Below are 21,745 nucleotides of genomic sequence, written 5' to 3'. Positions count from 1 at the left end.
TGAAGGAGCTACTACTGGATTAAGTGACCCTAGATATGACTTCCGAGTTGAAGCAATTGAAATCTCAACCGCACGGTAGATCTCAAGGTGCTTATCGCAAGACTGCGATAAAGGGTGTACTACTACTATGACGCGTTCGTCATGCGCTATTTTTACCTTTCACTAAAATGCGAACTGAAAGGTCTCACGTAGGCCCGCGCAGGCACTCTACTCCGCTTCCTCGCCACCTTTCAGTAAAACTCTTGTAACTCAAAGGAGAGAGATAAGAGGGATTGAGATTAAAAGTTCTGCTGTTCATAATGTAGCGTGTTTTTGTTGGGCCTGGAAGACGGCTTAATTATATCTCAGCAACTAGAATTAACGTGAAAATAGAGCATTTCTCCCTCAAACCGGGCTTGTTACCTTCGCCCTTTGAAGAAGCCAGTGTACCAGTGTGCTGTGCTGTGTAGTACTGTACGAAGCAGTGTTAACGGTTATTTTGATTACAAGCGAAAATCAGTTTTCGTACGGTATTTGAAACGTCATTGGAAACGCTGCTCAGAACAAAAATAAGTCATTGTCGAGAGGTTATACAGGTGTAAAGTTACCTGCACCCGTTGTAGGCGAAATTAACATTTTACTATCATCTGTGTTTTTAAGGCTTAAAAATTGGCTGGATGTTGCCACCTGGCAACAAGAAAATCGACATTTCACAGAATTTTGTTTCGAGCATCTCATGTTCAGACATTTATTGAAACTCAACATTGTGTTATCGCACACCAAAACCGTCAATCACACATAGTCAGCAATGATATAAATCACACATAAATACATAACAAAAGAGACGATGACATATTAGGTCTCAACGCAGCAGTTCAAACTTCATTTATGGTATAATAACGGCACAAGCAGTTCGCTTAGCAAAATATAATGCCTTCAAATAGTCTACAAGAAATAATACTGAATTAAACTGATCACTGAAATGACCTCGTTGGCTACTTTGTTGGACAAATAACCAAAAACGAAAGGGTCATAGGGGAACACCACACGTATGCTCTACTCAGTCGGGTGTTGAAGCCCAGGGAGATCCACACTCCACACCAGCATGTCATGCTTCACCGAGACGTCTTCAAGGCGAATAACCTGCAACAAAATAAAAAGCAAAAGTCAGTGACAGCAGCCAACAAAAAACAGAGCCTTCGTAGAGGCACTTGTTTTCCCCAAGCTCGCCAAAAGGTTCGAAACACCGTTGTCTGAACCAAGACCCATTTTTCCGACCAAAAGTGAACACCGAGGGGACTTATTCAAAAGATCGCAGAGTTACGTTTGAATTTTGTAGTGACGTTTGAATTTTGTAGTGACGTCACGTAATTTTGTAATGATGTCACGTTCCTCGGTTCCCAGAGCACAAAGCTCTTGTCCCAACGTAGATCCAGACTTTTTTTTTTTGGGGGGGGGGGGATGGGGAGGTCACCAAAGTTGCCTACCTACAGGGGCAACGTGATACTTGTGAACTACCTTTCAGGAGGGATCGCCACCTCCTCCTCTCCCCCCCTCCCCCCTCTCTATCTCTCTCTGAAACGGCGCCTGCCAGCGACAGAGAAATCCTCTCACCTTTAGACGGCCTGAGGCGGCCAGCTGTTGCAGGTGGCCCGACCGCATGTCTTGGACGGCACGCAGGCGGAGCTCGGTCAAGGCGGGCATCCTGGTGACGTCCCCCAGAAGACCGGCCATCACGGCAGCGGGGTAGCAGCCTCCAGTCAGGCACAGGCATCGCACCTCGCTGCAAATCCCTGCCGACAACACACTAAATTCTTATGGACTTTTTTATGCATAGTTATGCATGCGCAGAAACGTCCTTATGTTATGTATAATATTATGCATCACTGTGTACATTTTATGCAGGAAGACGCATAAAAAGAACACAGTGATGCATAAATTTTTACATACCTTAAGGACGTTTCTGCGCATGCATAACTATGCATTAAAAATGCGTCCTTATGCATTTAAAAAGTCCATAAGAATTTAGTGTGAAAGGAGGACAATTTTACTAGAATTTTCAACCCAAGGGATTGAATCCCTGGGCGATTCACGTTTCACGCTCAACTCTTGCGGGTTAACGGTTTTTCATTTTAGGAATGATATCGGATAACTATGGGAAAAAAATGCTTTTTCACCTGTTTGGACTATTGTTGTGTCCATACATACTTTGTGAGCTTGTGTCACTTGGTTGGGTGGTCTTTTTCCGATAACTTCTCATCAACATCAGCTTGAAACAGTTAAAACGTCTCCGTTTACTAGTACATACATGAAGAAAACACCCGTAGGATTTTATTTTTGTTGTATTGTTAGTATGGGGGAACAACATTAATAAATATTGACTCAAATCTGACATAATGCACACCTAACTTCGCACAAACCGTTAAAAAGACCACTATTAGCAAACAAAGTTTTTTCCATTTTCTTTTCTTTGCAAAAAAAAAAAAAAAGGATTTTTCCATGGTTTTTCAAAATTTGTTTTAGGATCTGTTTTAAGAAGCTGTTTTACACTGTTCAAAATAATGTTGTAATTTAGCAGTATATATGTTGCTTATTTTCTGAATGATCAAAGTTGTTTACAAACGGCTCTAGTTGTTCACTAACGACTTGCGATGTTTGTAAACCAGTAGACAGCCTTATTTGCATCAATTTTGATTGCCGATTAAGTCACAGACTTAGTAAAGTTCCAGTGACCCGCAGTTATCACTTCTTAGATTGTCCGGGTTGTTTGTACGCAGCAAAATATTGTTTTTAAACAGCATAAGTCAGAAAAATAATTAGCAACGAATTTGTTGTTTAAAACCAGCAAACTTGTTTTCAAACAACAGCGCACTGAAAATCCAAGTGTGGGACAGGCATGCACTAGATAACGTGGGACACCGTTTGTCCCACGCTTGCAAGTGTGGGACACGGATTTGTCCCACGCTTACAAACGTGGGACACCGTTTGTCCCACGCTTGTAAGTGTGGGACACGGTTTGTCCCACGCTTGTAAGCGTGTAACACGGTTTGTCCCACGCTTGCAAACGTGGGACATTTTGTCCCACTTTATCTAGTGCATGCCTGTCCCACACTTGGATTATCAGTGCGTTGTCGAGGTTGGTAATTGTGTTGTTGTTTTAAAACAACCATTTATAACAGTGTAGAACCCTATGAACAAAAGAGCAAGGTCGATGGGAAATGGAAATATGGCACTCACGGCTGAGCAGGTCGTCCAGTAACACAGCCATGTGGTCCGTGGGGCGGCGGATAGGCCCCGGGCCGTAGGTCCTCGACGCGGCGGGCGGCGCGGCCGGCAAATGCAGCTCCAGCCGCTGCAGTCCCCCAAGCACAGCGTGCCCCGCCAGCAGCAGCTCACGGGTCTCCTCGTCGACGCTAGCGTGCTCCGACGGCTGCAGCGACAAGTCCCGGAGCAGCGGCAGTTGCCCGACCACGGCCAGGCCCGGCGGCGTCGGCACGGCGAGGCGGCGCAGCTGCGTGCACCGGCCGATGGCAGGCCACAGCTCGGCGGGCACCTCGGGGCACTTGTCCGAGGCCAGCAGCGCCAGCTCCGTCAGCTGGCCGCTCTTGTGGGCCAGCACGTCCAGCACCACCTGCAGCACGCCGTCCAACCATCAGCATCTGGAGCACGCTCCAAAGGTCCAACAGGTCCAACGTGCACCAGAAGAAGTTTCGTGACGGCGAAAGATATTAAAAATTAAGCAATCTAAAAAAAGAAAATTCACTTTTCTTCATGAACTACACCTGCAGTTCAGCCATCGAATTTGTGCGCACTCTAAAAACCTTAATTACTATTTTCGATGTTACAAAAAAAAAGAAGCTTGTCTTATCTTTTTCGCGCATGAGCTTAATATTTTAACAACTAGTATTAAAAACTTAATAGTTTGTCTGCTTGATATGATTAGATAGTTTTAAGGCGTTGAACATATATTTAACTGAAATTGGACTACCCTTAAGATGTGCTGTAACAACCTTTCAATATGAAGAGGATGGGAAGGGATCTTGGCACGGTCTGGCCTTTTTTCAATTTGAGATTGATCATTGACAGTGTTTGAAAGTTTCTTGGAATTGTTGACAACTTTATTTTTTCAAAGACAATTTTTATTATTAATATTAGGAGTAGGACCATGAAAAATAGTTACTGATAGTGACGAAAGTACTCAATCAATATTTATCGCAGACATTACAAAACCTTTTATGATTTACAATACTTGTCTACTGACTTACAAAATTTGGTTTCGGTCAACGACTTGTTTTGGAAGGTGGACTGCTGATATGTTATTGGAAGTTTATCCTTCAGTTGCAATAGGACTATGGTTTAACAAGCTATTCGTTCCAAAACAAATCTTGCCGCTAAACAAACTAGCAGTTAAGGTGTCGTCAAGTAACGACAAAATTTGTGTGTCATTTAGTAACGACAAAATTTAAGGGGTCTTTAAGTAAAGAAAAAATTTATGCGTTGTTAAGTGACGACAAAATTTATCTGTCGTTAAGTAACAACAAACTTTTTAACAGTGATGTACCCACCTCCTTCCAGTGGCCGTAGTCCCGCTGAGTGGGGAAGTGGAACGTGAAGGACACCAGGGAGGGGCATCCCTTGCCCAGCTCCTTGTCGTAGCCGCCAGGCGCCCCCTCCTGCTGCTCGTACGTCAGGTCCAGGTGGGTGAGCTGGGCCATCGAGCTGCCGACGATCTTGATGGCGAGCTGCATCTGCCCGTACTCGCGACCGAACTCGCAGAATCCAGTGCCCAGGCGCAGCGTCAGTCTCTTCAAATGCGGGCCCCATCTGTCGGGAGTTTCAATGTTATTTCCCTGCTCTGCAAACTGAACAGTGTGCTCAGAGCAAGGGGAAATCACTGTGAATTTCGGTGTACAAAACTTTTGCGAATTTTACATGTTTGATGAATTTCGGTGTACAAATTTGGCTGGAATTATTTCCCCTTGGCTCAGAGCACTGTCATCACCGCAAGCATATCAGAGGGAGGGACAATTTTACAGACGCCCTGGAACATTATTGGTCAAGCACACCCTCCAAACGTGGCGAAATGGGCATTATAAGTCATGTCTGCCCCAGAGGATTGGCCTCTTTCGAAAAACCAGTTACAAGAACACAAATGATGAACGTCACTTCGACAAAAATAAAGACAAATAGCCTTTTGCCTTCAAATTTTCCTGAGGACTAACGTATTAAACAATTCATTGAATTTTTTTCACGAAAGAAAACCTCATAGGTACGCGTTACAGGCCTATTTCAGGAATATTTCCTATATTTCAAAAATCTCTGGAAATTTTCCGTTTGTTAGATTTTTTTTTGAAAACTTTTCAAAACTCAGAAAGTTTTCAGAAATTTTCCAACCCTAGCCAATTGTAGCGCAATTTCAAGCGAAACGTTACACCTGGTTAGAATCAGGCATCATCACGTACAAAATTGCACGTACACATTAAACGTATTTCGAATCGCCAGTACACGATGAAGAGGAGCACCATCAGATTAACCACAACTTGCCTCGCCAGCAGTCCGATCTTGGCACAGCCGTCCCGCTCCACGCGGATGTCGAGCTGCCTGGCCGGGCAGTCCATGCAGTCGAGGCGCTCCCACGCGTCCCGCACTGCCTCGTCGTGCTCGAAGCCCCAGTCGTCGGCCGTGGCCAGGCCGCTCATGTCCAGCAGGCGCAGCTGCGGCGCGCGCTCCAGCAGCCACATCTGGAAACAGACATGTCGTTGCACAGTGGGCCGAGGACCGGAGCAGGCGGCCAAAACTCTAGACGCGTTTTGAGCTCCAGAGTCGCTAAATGGAACTCGAACCGAAGGTGTGACCCCACCAATGGAATGCTCTCCGAACGAGGAATCCATTGGTGGGGTCGCAGGTTCGGTTAAAGTCCTGTTTCGCAACTCAAAACGCGTCTAGAATTTTGGCCGCCTCCGCCGGTCTTCTGGTCCACTGTCCGTTGGAAATCAAAGACGATAAAGCTACAAGGATCTATCCAATAGTAACACCTGGCATCCGTACACACTAAATAGACTTTTGAGCATGACTTTTGACGGATTGGAGCGTACGTTCGGAAATTGCACAAATTTGTGTGAGGCAAAGTAAGAGAACGCGCTTCTTGAAGCGTTACTGCACGAATACGTGCCCAGTTCCGGGCAAAGCACGAAGAAACTATATGATAGTTAAGCGTGTAATAGAGGAAAACTTCGACAGATTTTCAAATTGACAACAGACCCGTTAAATGATTAGATACAAAAATTTACATGGGTGCTCGGGAAGAGATGCGAAACGAAGAAAAAGATTCAAATTTGGCCAAAATTATAGAAAACTAATTACACACTCTTAGAATTTTTTTGTTAATGGTTACTTAACTTCTGCAAATGCTCAATCACAAACGCTTTGTACTTTTAAATTAACGTAATTCGTAATGTTACAAATAGTTCCCAATGACTAGTGTCAACCTTCAGGTCCACTCTTAAAGCAATATGAACCGTGCACATTATACTGATTCCATCTGTGATGGGACCACTCGTGTAAATCTTGTCAGAACGTCAGGAACCTGATGAGTATTCGCGCACCTCTGAAAGCTGGAAACTCATTCTGACATTCTGCAGAACTCAGGCAATCAATTTTGGAATAGGTTTTCAGAATTTCAGCTTTCACACCTCTGGAGAGGTGTGCGAATTTTGATCAGGATTTCCGACACGTACATGATATTCTGACAAAATTTACACGAGTGAGGGAGGACCCTAGGGTCATTCCACGCCAAGTCGTCAAGGTTTTGAGGGACGTGTCGGCCGAACCCAGCGGTATTTTCAGGGATTGTTGGCCCTATGGGCCCATTGAAGGCCCGGTACTTTTTTCCCCGGAAAGTCGACAGGGGTCAGAGATATCTCAAACTTCATTTTTGGTAAAAGAAATTACCTATCAACCTAAAAAATTTATATCTCGGAAAGTATTTGTCCTTTCTCAAAACCGCTTATACCGTTGGAAAGAGGAAGAAAAACTGAAAAAGATAGGATTTTTTCCAAAAATTCTTGGAAACTTTTACTTTTTGCACTTTTATAGTGAAATGTTAAAAATTATGCAACTATTTTGTACCCTGATCAAAAATGGCGTTCTATGGCTCAAAATGTACCTTGATATGTCCTCTAAACGAAAAGATCAACGCCCCAATGTATTTTGTTTAGTTCCGGAGAACGAGCGGTTCTTGTGGACCACTGCAAGGCTACTTTCCCGCTGGAACGGCTCCCACGCCACGCTCGCCTTCTCTGTGTTAGCGGACGTGATCACCAGGGTTCGGCGACCGTCAGGTAGGATTCCCACCTCACTTTCCAGCCCACAAAGGAAGCGCTGGACCTCAGCGCCTGAAGGGCAAGCAAGGGAGAGACTGGGAAGCACGAAGGGTCACCTACACACACATTTTTAGGGGTTGGCCGTGACTGTGCTCCGCGGTGCGCGTCGCCGCCGGTGGCGGACTGCGGAACTAACGAACTTGGTGGTGTGTGTTGTTTCTGACCATCGCTTGTTTGGATTAGGTGTCAGCATGAGACTAGGGGTAATGGACTCGCAACGGAGCTGGCCGGAATCTCTGCCTTGCTAATTGTAGTTCACTATTTCTCCGACTAAATGTGCGATTTTTGAGATGGCTCGGGCATTTTCGGAAAGAAGACATCTTAAAGTATGCCCTAAATTCTTAAAAGTTTCAATTTTCCCACCAGGGCTCGAACAGGAGCAGCTTCGCCGTTGCGCTTCTCAAATGCGCAGGGCGACGGCCATGGTGCCAGGGGCGACGCAGGGGGGGCGCCTCTTCAACTTGCGATAGAAGCTTCCGGATGCCGCAAAAGTGATGGGACATAGTTTGTCTTCGACATATATCAAGGTACACCACTTGTCCCATCACTTTTGCGGCATCCGGAAGCTTCTATCGCAAGTTGAAGAGGCGCCCCCCCTGCGTCGCCCCTGGCACCATGGCCGTCGCCCTGCGCATTTGAGAAGCGCAACGGCGAAGCTGCTCCTGTTCGAGCCCTGGTGGGAAAATTGAAACTTTTAAGAATTTAGGGCATACTTTAAGATGTCTTCTTTCCGAAAATGCCCGAGCCATCTCAAAAATCGCACATTTAGTCGGAGAAATAGTGAACTACAATTAGCAAGGCAGAGATTCCGGCCAGCTCCGTTGCGAGTCCATTACCCCTAGTCTCATGGTGTCAGGCAGAAAGGTTCGGATACTTGCTGAATCACGCCCTGCGTTTGTTCCTGGCAGTTTGGAGGTGAACTGTATAATTTCTACACTGGAGAATATCTTTCCGTGGTTTAAGTCTGATTCCTTCACTGTGGCAAAAAGCTACAGAAAATTCTGTAAACAGCTTGTGGTAATTCTCCGTAGCCCCCTTATCAATATTCTCCGTAGTCTCTTACAGTATTTTCCGTAGGACCGCACAGTATTCTCCGTAAGACCTTACAGTGATCTCCGTAGGACTATACAGTCTTCCAGGTCCTACGGAGAAGACTGTGCGGACTTACAGAGAATACTGTACGGCCCTACGGAGACTACTGTAAGAGCCTACGGAGAATATTGATAAGAGGGCTACGGAGAATCCTGGCAAAAAAATTAACAGAATTTTCCGTACCTTTTTGCCACAGTGTTTGCTGGTTCAGATTCACGACGGGCTCTCTGCCGTAGTTTGATTTTATTTTTCCGTTTCCAACCAAACCACCTGTAGTCATCTTTTACTGGTTTTGTCACTGTTGTCAAAATGTTTCAAGTATGCACTTGTTCAGTGTTCTCGGAGGGGTCAGTGCGGAGAAAATAAGGGCAGGGGAATAACTGAACACCAAATATTTTACTTTGACTGAAGGTGTGTTTTTCATAGTTGATATTTGTTTGGCATAGAGGACACGATCCTTGTACCCCTGTGACCAGAAACCCAACCTGAATCCCAACCCCAAACCGAGTTGAGCCCCGGCGTGAGCTTGATACGGCCCCGATCTCAGCCCGGACTCGAGCCTCAGGTCGGGGCTCAATCCGGGCTCATGTCGGACCTCCAGATATTAGGGCTTTGGGTCAAGGCTCAAGTCTTGGCACAAATAGGTAATACAAACAGGCATATTTGCAATATTTTTACAGCAGTGACAAAACTAGTTAAAGATGACAAAAAGCTGGTTGGGTTGGGAAGAGAAACGAAAATCTACATTCAAGAAACGTTCATGGAAGCATACGATACTCGTTTGGTGCTGTCCGCGCACGCCGAGCCGTGCCGACCCGTAGGGCTGTACCTGGGGAGTATCGGTGTTCCACGCAGGCTGCGAGCCACCCATTTACTCACTCTCCCGCGCCGGCAGCCAGCCCCTAAAGTTGTTAGGATACGCACTTGGTTTCTGGACGTGGTCTATACCGCACCAACTGGTGAGGTCAAATGGGTGCCAACCACGTTTGGTGCGTTGCAAATATTGCAAATATGCCTTTTCTATAGAACTTTCATAGTTCACCTCCAAACTGCCAGGAACAAACGCAGGGCGTGATTCAGCAAGTATCCGAACCTTTCTGCCTGACACCTAATCCAAACAAGCGATGGTCAGAAACAACACACACCACCAAGTTCGTTAGTTCCGCAGTCCACCACCGGCGGCGACGCGCACCGCGGAGCACAGTCGCGGCCAACCCCTAAAAATGTGTGTGTAGGTGACCCTTCGTGCTTCCCAGTCTCTCCCTTGCTTGCCCTTCAGGCGCTGAGGTCCAGCGCTTCCTTTGTGGGCTGGAAAGTGAGGTGGGAATCCTACCTGACGGTCGCCGAACCCTGGTGATCACGTCCGCTAACACAGAGAAGGCGAGCGTGGCGTGGGAGCCGTTCCAGCGGGAAAGTAGCCTTGCAGTGGTCCACAAGAACCGCTCGTTCTCCGGAACTAAACAAAATACATTGGGGCGTTGATCTTTTCGTTTAGAGGACATATCAAGGTACATTTTGAGCCATAGAACGCCATTTTTGATCAGGGTACAAAAAAGTTGCATAATTTTTAACATTTCACTATAAAAGTGCAAAAAGTAAAAGTTTCCAAGAATTTTTGGAAAAAATCCTATCTTTTTCAGTTTTTCTTCCTCTTTCCAACGGTATAAGCGGTTTTGAGAAAGGACAAATACTTTCCGAGATATAAATTTTTTTAGGTTGATAGGTAATTTCTTTTACCAAAAATGAAGTTTGAGATATCTCTGACCCCTGTCGACTTTCCGGGGAAAAAAGTACCGGGCCTTCAATGGGCCCATAGGGCCAACAATCCCTGAAAATACCGCTGGGTTCAGCCGACACGTCCCTCAAAACCTTGACGACTTGGCGTGGAATGACCCCCTACCCTACCTGCTTCTTGCAGGTCGATGACGTCACCACCACGTCCGCGCGCCGCCACGCCTCGGGACGCGCCGTCAGCTTCCTCCAGCGGCGACACACCCGCGCCGCCCTCAGCAGGTCCTCGACGGGCAGCCAGGACAGAATCTGCAGCAGCACGGCGTCCGGCAGCACGGCCAAGGACGGCCTAGGCGAACAGACAGGGCGTGTCAAAGGTCAGTGTGCACTGCAAGAAAAAACCACAACAACAGTACACAAACTCCCGGCTATTTTTTATCAGCAATTTATTGCACTCTCAAAGTACAATAATTGTTGTACAAAGTACAATGGACCCGGCGTGACGAGTGCTGTGCAGTCCAGGCCTCGTTGAGGTTTGTACAATTCTCGTTGTACTTTTTACAATCCCTATTGTACGTTGTCCAGTTTTTGTAGCACTTTTGCTGTACTATTCACACTTTTTCTTGCAGTGTGCGTTCAGATACAAACAGATGTGTCTCAACTTCGTTGGGCTAGCCTCCGTGTTCAAAGTTCGTGGGCTAACGAGCCGAAACTATTAGAACGCAGGTAAAAAGTAAAGCAACAGCAGTAAGTAAAGAAAAACGACTGCTGTGAAGGGGTGGGGGTTCGTTGATATATCGGTTAAAAATGAACTTTGTGCTAGTGTGGACATACCGCTTGCTTTTACTTAAATTCACGTGTGTCCCTCGGAATGAACTAAACAGCATTAGCAATGTGCTATCCAATAATTATACGCCTTAACGCGTTTGCTTTGAGACCTTTACGACGCAGGTGTATGAAAAACCCAATAAAAAGAGAAAAGGCCCACAAAGGATCACTCCTGCGACACAACAACCAGCATTCAGGGCCGCAGAGCTGTAAAACTCACCCATCCTGGCTGTGTTCTCCTCTGGCGGAGTCCTCTTCAGCGCACTTCTGCCGACTCCTTCTGGAACCTGCGGCTGCTGAAGAAGTGTGAGACGCCTTGGAGGACACCTTCCTCCCCTTCCGTGCAGCTGCATCAGCCTTAGACGCCTTGGAGCCCACTTTCTTCCGATTTCGAGCAGCGGTGGTCGGAGCGACTTGTGGAGCATTAGAGACCCGCTTCTTCGCTTTGCGTGCAGGTCGAGGGGCTTCAGGCGCCTTCGAGGATCTCTTCTTCCCTACGCGTTTAGCTGCAGGTGCATCATAGTTTGGTTCTTCAGGTGCATTATAGTTTGGTGACTCATTTTCTGGTGCGTCATCTTCAGGTGCATCATATTTTGGTTCTACAGGTGCATCATCTGAACGGGCATCATCTTCAGGTGCATTATTTTCTGATGCATCATCTGAAGGTTCGTCATCTGAAGGTGCTCCATCTTCAGGTGCATCTAGTGAAGGTTTATCATCTTCAGGTGCATCAGACTCGGAGGCCTCGTAGGTCCACTTCCCAATTTGTGCAGCTACATCAGATTCACTCAACTTCTTGATGCGGACCGTGCACTCAAACATCTCTCCAGTGTGGCTGCGAGCATGGTGTCCAAGGTCGCCTCTCTTGCTGAACTTCCTATGGCAGACCTTACACTCGAACTTCCTCCCAGTGTAGGTGCGAAGGTGGGTCTGAAGATGGCGCCGAAGGTGGGTCTTCTGGTTGAAGCTCTTACTGCACACTGCGCACCTATAAGGCTTCTCCCCAGTGTGGATCAGAAGGTGATTCCGTGCGGAGCCTCGTTCAGTAAACCTAGCACCGCAGACGGAGCATCCGAAAGGTTTCTCCCCAGTGTGGGTCCGGATGTGTCTTAGTAGGTTGCCCTTCATAGTGAAGCCCTTGTCACACACCGCGCACCTAAAAGGCTCCTCTCCAGTGTGGGTCAGAAGATGTTTCCGAACGTAGGCGCGTTCACTGAACCTTGCACGGCACACGGGGCATTCGTAAGGTTTCTCCCCGGTGTGCGTCTGGATGTGTCTTCGCAGGTTGGCCTTCACATTGAAGCCCTTGCCGCACTCTGAGCACTTATGAGGCTTCTGCCCAGTGTGGGTGAAAATATGACATCTCAGGTGACTCTTGAGTCTGAAGTTCTTGTTGCACACCGCGCACCGGAAAGGCTTCTCTCCAGTGTGGCTGCCGATGTGCACTCGCAGGCCGCCCTTGGTACTGAAGTTCTTCTTGCACTCTTCACACTTATACGGTTTCTCCCCGGTATGCGAGCGGAAATGCTTGGTGAGATCTTTCAACTTTGAGAAAATCTTGTCGCAGACAACGCATCTGTGGGGCATAGTTTTGTTTGGCAAGACCTCGCTAGAAATGATCAGTGATTGCTAATCCATGGACCTGGAAAAAAATGGCCTCTCAGTCACAGGTCGAATAGTTGAACACAGCACGAGTGAGCATGCACTGTGAAGATTGGAGTCGTCACTTGATGACAATTTCAAGGATAATTTTCCTTACAACAAGTCATCAAATCAACTGATATTGATGACCTTGACCTTGTTGTCACGCCCGTGCAATAAGTATAGGAGCTTCGATGAAAATGTAATCAATTTATCATAAGATTGTCATTATTTCGAAGTGATGAAAATATCATCCACGTATTTGTCATAAAGTGGCAACAAATTTTCAGTGTGGGGGCACAAACCTGCAGTGCAGTGGGCAATGAAGGCTTCTGCCAGAGAGGTGCTACTGCTCGACGGAACCAAAATCTGCGAAGAAGAACACATTGAGTCAGACAACATGCACTCGTGACGATTTTCAGAAGAGCGAACACTAAATGTCTTACGGTGAAAGGCTTTCCCCTTAATACAAAAGAAATACGTCAAAACATCTAAAAGGAACAATGAATTTTGGACTGTAAGTTACGAAGTCAGCTGCACCACCAAAATAAAGAGAACCTTCACCATAGGACTTTTAGAGTGAAGGAAGTGTACTAGGTCTCGGCAAGTGTTTCAAACTTGACCCAGCAATGGTTTCAATTTCTTCGCACCTAATAGCCCACATTATTTGACGTGACCGCTGGGTGGGTACTCACAGACATATGACTGTTCGTCTCATTTACGTTTAAGTATTTAACACACGCAAGAGTTTGTTTGTGTCCCATTTGAAATGAATATGGTACTTCGGAGAACAGCTGGAACGGAAGTTAAGAAGAGTCAAGAAGAACGAAGTTTGCGAAATTCCTGAGAAAGAGCGTCTGCGTCGCCGTTCTGCTTCCGCAGAGCTTTATTCTCATACAAATCCGGCATCTTTTCTTCTTGATTTCTTCTCAACTTCCGTCCCAGCTCTTCTCCGAAGTACCCTATTTAAACGATACATTAAATATTTCAGCAAAATTGACATGTAAGCCTAACTATTCAGAATTGCGTCGGAAACCTGAACCATAAATATGTCGGGAGCATTCACTGAAACCGAGGTCCATGCCGATCCATGCGACAAAATTTGAGAGATATGGAGTGTGAGCAAACAGAATGAGCACTTCGAGAGGAACTCGGAGTGCAGCATGGGAAAACATGGACCGGAAACACCGGAAACAGTTGACATAAATCGGTATAGTGATATTTCTTGACGATGTTCCGACGAGGTTTATAACGGTATGCAAGTGTCCACACTGTAGTTTTGCGTGCAGAAGCTTCGCACAAAACTGAGCATGCTTCTTGAAATGCACGATTTTGTGCGTAACAAAGCACATACTAAATTACATAGGTTTTTCAGCGTGCCAATGCACGAAATTACACATGCACTTCATAACGCACGAATTTGTGCGCGACAATGCAATATTTCGTGCGCAAGTATGCAGAAAATCGTGCATTGTCGGGCACAAATTCGTGCGTTACGGAGTGCATGTTTAGTTCCTTGCATTGTCGCGCAGAACAACCTACATAGTAATTTAGTGTGCACGAAAGTGTGCGTTGATGCGCATAAAATTCGTGTACATCGAAACGCATGCTCAATTTCGTGCAAAGCTTATTCACGAAAAAGTAAGTAATAATTAAGTGAGTCATACTTGGGATAAAAGACCTGAAAAATCAATCGTATCCTTGAGCGTGCGAGAAATTACTACTTCAGACCATTTGTTGATCGAATGTTTTGAATTAAAATACTTGACTACAGACTTAGTAAACTTCTTTCATAGAATAATAATTCGAGCTTGAACAAGTTCTATCAAGTGGCAGACACCCTGCAGCTGTGAATCTACTTTCGGCTCTTCAGGAAGTTACAACTGAAATAGACCATTAGGCTAAACAGAGTGGAGATTCATCTGTAACGCGAGACACGGAAAGGTTACGTGGACCCTGAACCGGAAGTAACTGGAAACCGTTACTTGCTAGAATCTCAGAGGTATGCGAGTTGAAAAGTAGAAATTATGATGCGTTAGAAACATATCGAAACCACTTTAATGATAAATTGACAAAGATGAATAGGGTACTTTCGTAGATCCCTGAACCGGAAGCACACAGACGCCATGTTGGCGGAAGTAGATCAAAACTTGACATGGGAAAGAGACGTTCGTCAAACGTATCGGCCACACTTGAACATAAACAGTCGTTTGATACTTGTTTGCAGTGAATATGTGTTTCGCGAGCAATATTTGTACAGCTCGGCTATAGTTTTGGATCCGAAGAGAGGTTAGTTTCCGGCCGATTTGGCGTCTGCTGGTCTGCTTGCTTCCGGTTCAGGGTTCTACGAAAGTACCCTATTGCATGGCCAGCTTCGATACATGAGCGATTCTCACGTTTCAGGGTAGTTTTGGCGTCTCTGATTTGCCGAAAGTGAGAAATATCCAATTAAGTTTTTCTGATTCTTGGGGTCCTGGATGATACTAGAGTTATGGAAATGGTATTTATAGTAAAAACCTTGTACTATCTTCCTAAAAACATGAGCCATAAGGTATTCCCATACGTTTTAGTGGGTGTTTTGATCACGGAAATTACGTTATCACGGAAGTTACAAAGTGTTAAAATCGGCTTTAACGGCTGACTCGGGCTTGCTGTGGCTTATAAGTCGTTCCAGGGTCAAATGATACTCTAAGCCCGACATTTAAGCGGAAATTTTTTTCACCTAGTACTGCTGCAACATTGGGTAAAGGGTGCCACGGAAGTTACAGGTAATTGTTGATACACGCCATTTTATAATGCTCTAGCCCGCTTTGAGACCGTGTACAGCGTCTTAGATTTCCGCGACCCATGCAAATATATCCCAGGGACTCCACTTTGATGGCTTGTGTCATGGAAAGTTAAAATTTTGGCTTGGGGAGAAGTCCAGAGGTGCCTTTTCGAAATTTGTGGAGTGAAATTGAATATACGGAGGACATTTTTCGTTGCCGCATAAGTACCTTTGAAAGAAGTCTGGCGTATTGGTCTTCGGTTGAAATTAGCTCGAGACATGCCAAGCTTCGAATCCCCATCGACAGTTGGCAGCACTTTCGAACCACACCGCCACTCTAGGGGCGGAAAGTTCGAGTATGTTCTCTTTGGACAATCACGGAAGTTACATTTAGGGTATTCCAAACGCTACGTAGACCAATCCAACGAACGTGAACTATTCGAAATGTGTGCGTTTAGTGGGCAATGGCCCTGCCTAACATCAGAAACAAACCCCATGTCGATATCTGCACTCCTTTGGGCACAGGAGTCAGAAGAAACGAAACTACCCCGAAACGTGAGAATCGCTCACATGCCCAATTTTGACGATGGCCGAAGTGAACTCCGTTTACTGTTTCAAGATATACGCACTCCACCAACTGGTCGCCAAAGGGGCACGTCAAAAAAGGGATCCTGCTTTTTCAAGGAAGCCTGTAGATAAGACAAGACAGACGATTTCTAGGGAGTTCCTGGGAAACCAGGAACCGTTCATACCGTGTGCTACGACGCAGTCAAAATACCGAAGGCGGAAATCGACAGATCTCTCCAGTCTGCCCGGTCGAACGTGTGGACCCCATCGATACATTTCTCTCCGAACGTGGAAGCTATCGGTGGGGTCACACCTGAGGTTCCGGTCCTGTTTAGCATCTCAAGAGCTCATCACGCGTCTACAATACGTCCGCCATCACCGGTAGGCGGCCTGTTTCCGACGAAATAATGTGCGAGTAGACGGTCGGTCGTAACACTCACCTGTAGTTCCTCTGCGATGTATCATCTTCCGGGACGAGATGACGTCCCCCGAACCGTCAAGATATCTGAATCACCTGTCGAAGCATTCAGTTCACCATTGTGCATGCACCGTCAACAGCACGTAGAGGGTATTGCCGCGACTCTTGAAACGGAAGGAAGAAGAACACAAGTAAGTACACAACCTCAGTCCCCTCCCCCGAGGATAGTGTGCCCTGTGAAAATCTGTTGTAACTTTGTCAAAAACGTGGATGATATTTTCATCACTTTCAAATTCTGACGATCTCACCACTCATTGATGAAATTTTCATCAAAGCTCCTAAACTTACTGCATGGGCATGACAACAATGCCGTCAATTGATTTGATGACATCCTTGTAAGGAAAACTAGTCTTGAAATTGTCATGAAGTGACGACTCAAATTTTCACAGTGTGGCTGCCCCTTGGACCCCTTCTCAGGCGAGGGGACGGAAGTTGTGCACTTACTTGTGTTCTTCCTTCCGTTTCAAGAGTCGCAGAAACACCGTATTGCGTTAAGCATTCTTAGGGAAAGGGAGAGAGTACGTTCAAATCGCTTTAAGTTGCGAAATTTTGCGTAACGTTACGTTTTGGGAGAAAAAGGGAGAGGTCCAGCGTAACGCCGCGAAGCAGCCAACTAACGAAAGCTTTCCATTTAAAATCAACTCCAGTATTACTCACACTCGAAAGGTCAATCGTTCCCGGAAGAGCCGATCTTCATACTACCGTAAACCGGGGCTACTTTGCCCACTGGGGTAACTTTGGCCCAGCGGCTAAAAATGTTACCAATGGAATAAGAAGCACTTAAAACGAATTTCTAGCCCATGGGCCAAAGTTACCCCGGTGGGTCAAAGTAGCCCCAGTTTACGGTACGTAACAAACTTTTCTCAAAAGTAGACTGCCGGTTAAGCAGCGATAGCATTCGCACTCTCATCCCAGGAACATGACGTCACGTTCAAACGAATGTGACAAAGTGTCACGTTCGTTTGAGCATTGCGTCACGTTCCTTTCTATGTGAACCGGACAAAAATTTGCTTATTCACATTCAAAAGAATGTGACACAATGCTCAAACGAACGTGACACTTTGTCACATTCGTTTCAACGTGACGTCACGTTCCTGGAATGAGAGTGCGGGTACTTGACACTGTCAATTGACATCACTTTGGGAATCCAATCGAAAAATTTTCAGTCAGTACTCTACAAATCAAAGAGTGTACATAGTATGCTCTAACTGGAGCATGCCTGCAAGCACGCTCTAGCTAGCCTGCCAAGCATGCACTAACTAGTGCATACATGCCATGTACACGCTAACTGAAGCATACATTTACTGCATAAGGGATAGGGAGTTTTCTGAATCAGGAAGCGTGTACATGGCATGTATGCACTAGTTAGTGCATGCTTGGCAGGCATGCGCTAGCTAGAGCGTGCTTGCAGGCTTGCTCCAGTTAGAGCGTACCATGTACACTCTTTGGTTTGTAGAGTATTTCGGTTTTCCGAGGGGGTAACCACCTACGATGTTGGGGACACAAGATTTTCCAAGATAAGACATTTCGTCGGATTTCGTCCACTTTTAAGCCTAAAATCCGCCTGTTTTTGGCATTTTGGGGAAAGATTTCAGATTTCCCAGAGAATTCTAGGGTTCCAGGGGACACAGGATTTCTCGAGTGGTTGCACCCTGGCGGTTTTCACTGTCGCAAGAGGGGAAAGCAGCAATGGCGAAATTTCATGGCAGGACAAACTAGAAATTTCGTATACTTGAACTGCAAAGGAATTTATAAAATAGAACACTGCAAAAAAATGGCGAGAAATAAAGTTTGTCAAATTACTCACAAACAAGGGGCCTTGGCACAAGATGCAATGGAAATCGAAAGTTTGAGTGGCGGCCAAATCCACAGGGGCACATTCAAACTGAGCCACTTCCGCCTTTGCTTGTTGAACAACCGCTAAAATTACGTACGGCTCTGGACAACACACCAACACGGAATGCACAGCTTCCGCCTGGTAAGTCTCAAATCGACAGCATAGTACGAAGCGAAATGGTATAACCTCCATTCTTGTGCAATTTTGTTGGGCTCCGCGTTCCCTTAGCGCTACGCCCCGCGCTGCGGGCTTAGAGCATGCGCAGTGTCGCATTGTTGTCGCGTGGCAACGGCCTCAGCCGCCCCTGCACACTGTAAAAATTTGAGTCGTCACTTGATGACAATTTCAAGGCTAGTTTAGGAGGAAAATTTATTTTGCAAGGAAATAGAACTAGTTGTCATGCCCCAGGCAATAAGTTTAGGAGCTTTGATGAAAATGTCATCTATTTGTGATAAGATTGTCATTTGAAAGTGATGAAAACATCATCCACGTTTTTGTCATAAAAACAAATTTTCACAGTGTACACTCGTCTGGCTAACCCTGAAATACACTGACGAGTTCCCCTGACCACGGCCTGATTACCCTCCCTGCACATCATTGTCAATTTTACAACTATCATCAAATGGAGGAGGACAGGAGAAAACGCACATCTTGACGGAAACCGCCCAGTAGATTCCCTGCATGACGGACCGCGCGCCGTTCCTTCGCCTCGGCGAGGCCTTCTTCAAATTCTGCCTGGACGCCCTCTGGATCGAGTGTCCGGCGGCCTTAGACCCGGACGCCTCCGGGGCAAACGGGTCCGAGTCATGGCAGGCATGTCCACTGGAGGCCACTACAAACACAAGGAAATGGAGCAATTCCCAGGAACGTTACACGTTTTGCAACGAAAATGACGAAATGACACATTCCTGAAAGCATTAGGGTACATTCGTTGTGGGTTTGAATAAGCTAATTTATGGCTATCATTTACGTCCAAACGATTGTGATAAAATGCTCAAAGAAACGCGACATTGCGTCATCGTTTCAACGTGATCACACGTCACCGGAGTGAGAGTGGTATCAGTTCACTCGTTGACAGTACTTCAGAAACGTGCCAGAAAACGTGATCAAAATTCGTGTGCGAAAGCTGAGATTCTGGAAACTTGTCCTGATATTGATGATCTGGGTTAAACAGAATGCAAGTTTAAAGCTCTCAGAGGTACGCAAATTTTGAACCAGACTTCAGACAGACTTCTGAATTCACACGAGTTTTCAGGGCGTTTCGTCACTGGGCCATTCAACGAAAAAGGTACACTTAAACCCTCCATTCTCTCATGAAATAATAGTTCTACCATTCTTTTCTGTGTTTTCGGAGAACTACAAACTATCGCGTAAACCGCGCACCGGTGACCCACCTGGTAACAGGAGCTGTTTCCGGGGACACCGACCTGGCCGGTGTCTCCCTCCTGAACATCACCGCTAAAAAGGCAAGCCAGATCATGAAGAACGGTATGTCCTGGTTGGTGGACCTGGGGGTGATCGGCTACGCTGGCTTGGTCATGGCCTAACTGCACTGCACGGCATCTTCATTGTCCTGCAAATAGATAAATTTACTTAGCAATAGCAACGTCCGCCATCAACTTTCTGTCACTCCGGCGCGCAGTGGGCCAGAAGACCGGTGCAGGCGGTCAAAATCCCGGACGCGTTTTCAGCTCCACAGTCGCTAAATGGGACTAGACTAGAAGTGAACAAGTGACCCCGCCAATGGATGGCTCTCCGAACGAGGAATTCTTTGGTGGTGCCATACGCTCTGTTCAAGTCGTGTTTAGCGACTCGACACTCGTGTAAAGTTTGTCAGAATGTCAGAATCATGTCTGAAATCCTGATCGAAATTCGCGCACCTCTGAAAGCGGCTGGATCCGCCACTGAGGCGAGCTCTCAGCCGCGACCAGGGCGCACCGCACCGCAGCGTCCCGCCGCCTCACAGTGGGCCAGAAGACCGGTGGAGGCGAACAAAATTCTGGACGCGTTTTGAGCTCCATAGTCACCGAATGGGACTCGAACCAAACGTGTGACCCCACCAATGGATTCCTCGTTCGGAGAGCAATCCATTGGCGGGGTCACACGTTCGGTTCGAGTCCCATTCAGCGACTCAGGAGCTCAAAACGCGTTCAGAGTTTTGGCCGCCTCCACCGGTCTTCTGGCCCACTGTGCGCTTCCGCGGAGCCCCAGACCGCTGACGCCGCAGCCCTCCGGCCGCGGCAACACCACTTCCCGCCTGGTCCACCGCCGCATTCCGGCCGGAGAGGGGCCGTCACACCAACACGGAGGCCGCCCCTGAATGACAACGAGACATCGCCCAGCCCTGGCGTGCCACACCTCCGCAACTGTGCCCAGCCTCGCCCGACAGCTTAGCGCTTCGTTCACTTCGCCCCCGATTCGTCCAGACGCAAGGCGTCGCAAGGCGTGTTATGTCCGAAACGCTAGGAATCGTCACACAGGCCGCAGTGCCCGCCGCAACGCCCTGGGCGTGCTGCACGCTCGCCGTCACCTCCAACGCTGCCGGACCAGCATACAGTAAGCCAGAAGACCGGTGCAGGCGGCTGAAATTCTAGGCGCATTTGGAGCTTTAGAGTCGCTAAACAAGACTCGAACCGAACGTGTGACCCCACCAATGGATTGCTCTCCGAACGAGGAAACCATTGGTGCGGTCACACGCTCCGCTCGAGTCCCATTTAGCGACTCCTGGAGCTCAAAACGCGTCTAGAGTTTCGGCCGCCGGCGCCGGCCTTCTGGCCCACCGTGGAGCGCTTGGCCAGACAACCCGGCGCGCAAAGAACAACACCACACTTCACCTACAACACGGCACAATAGACGGCACTAGCTGACTCACTCGGAACATCAAACACTTGTGGACACTACACTCGCGACGCGCACCGGCACAGCGACGACGTGTCTTCGCGCAACGAAGGCTCCGACGGGACTGCCGCTGCAGCCACGCGCGCCAAGCAGCGGCCGCCGTCGCTGGTCTAGCCCTTAATGGTAATGGTAATGCAGGGCCCGGCACCTGCACCTGCAACGCCAGCGAAACAAGACTGCCGTCGAATGGGCTGCCTACCAACAGGCGCTCTGGACAAAACACTTTCTGTTGGCGCACCGCTAGGGTGACCGAAGATAACGTGTAATCATTTAATCATTAAGCCAAAATGAAGCTTACTCAATTATCTAAAAGGATTTTAACACAGAAATTGTAAAATCTTAGTCCGTCTACATCAAATTTTTAGGCACGAAGTAGCCTTATAGTATACCCAGGACTCAGCCGGCTCGAGATTTGATTTGTGTGGCCCTTTATGCATTTCGGAAGTTTTCTATACGATTTTAATGAGATTTTGCAGACTAGTAGAACTTTGAACGCTGATTCTGATGTTGAAATCTGGTCAAAAATTTGGTGGCCAATTTTGAGA

The 21,745-nt window shown here is 47.0% G+C and overlaps 1 protein-coding gene across 22 annotated transcripts; it reads right to left on the bottom strand.

Annotated features, from left to right (window-relative positions):
• Positions 1–697: 697 nt before the first annotated feature.
• On the bottom strand, positions 698–21,260 carry LOC117644924. Of its 22 annotated transcripts, none has more exons than XM_034384642.1 (12): positions 21,175–21,260; positions 19,697–19,875; positions 18,951–19,134; positions 16,428–16,569; positions 12,959–13,022; positions 11,233–12,654; positions 10,359–10,533; positions 5,524–5,720; positions 4,545–4,803; positions 3,217–3,610; positions 1,594–1,772; positions 698–1,122 (listed from the first exon to the last, which is right to left on the bottom strand). In XM_034384642.1, exons 6-12 carry the CDS (start codon positions 12,597–12,599, stop codon positions 1,036–1,038), a joined length of 2,658 nt encoding a protein of 885 aa, XP_034240533.1. In that variant the 5' UTR covers positions 12,600–12,654; positions 12,959–13,022; positions 16,428–16,569; positions 18,951–19,134; positions 19,697–19,875; positions 21,175–21,260; the 3' UTR covers positions 698–1,035. The 22 variants fall into 22 exon arrangements, with proteins under 22 accessions (XP_034240533.1, XP_034240538.1, XP_034240542.1 ...); XM_034384647.1 differs by having other exon boundaries at positions 16,428–16,501; XM_034384651.1 differs by lacking the exons at positions 18,951–19,134; positions 19,697–19,875; positions 21,175–21,260 and adding an exon at positions 18,273–18,291 and having other exon boundaries at positions 16,428–16,501.
• Positions 21,261–21,745: the final 485 nt, after the last annotated feature.

Source organism: Thrips palmi, unplaced genomic scaffold (assembly GCF_012932325.1).
Source record: "Thrips palmi isolate BJ-2018 unplaced genomic scaffold, TpBJ-2018v1 HiC_scaffold_18, whole genome shotgun sequence".
NCBI lineage: Eukaryota > Metazoa > Arthropoda > Insecta > Thysanoptera > Thripidae > Thrips > Thrips palmi.
Note: the sequence above shows the minus strand (reverse complement) of the source record. Positions and strands in the feature narration are given on the sequence as shown.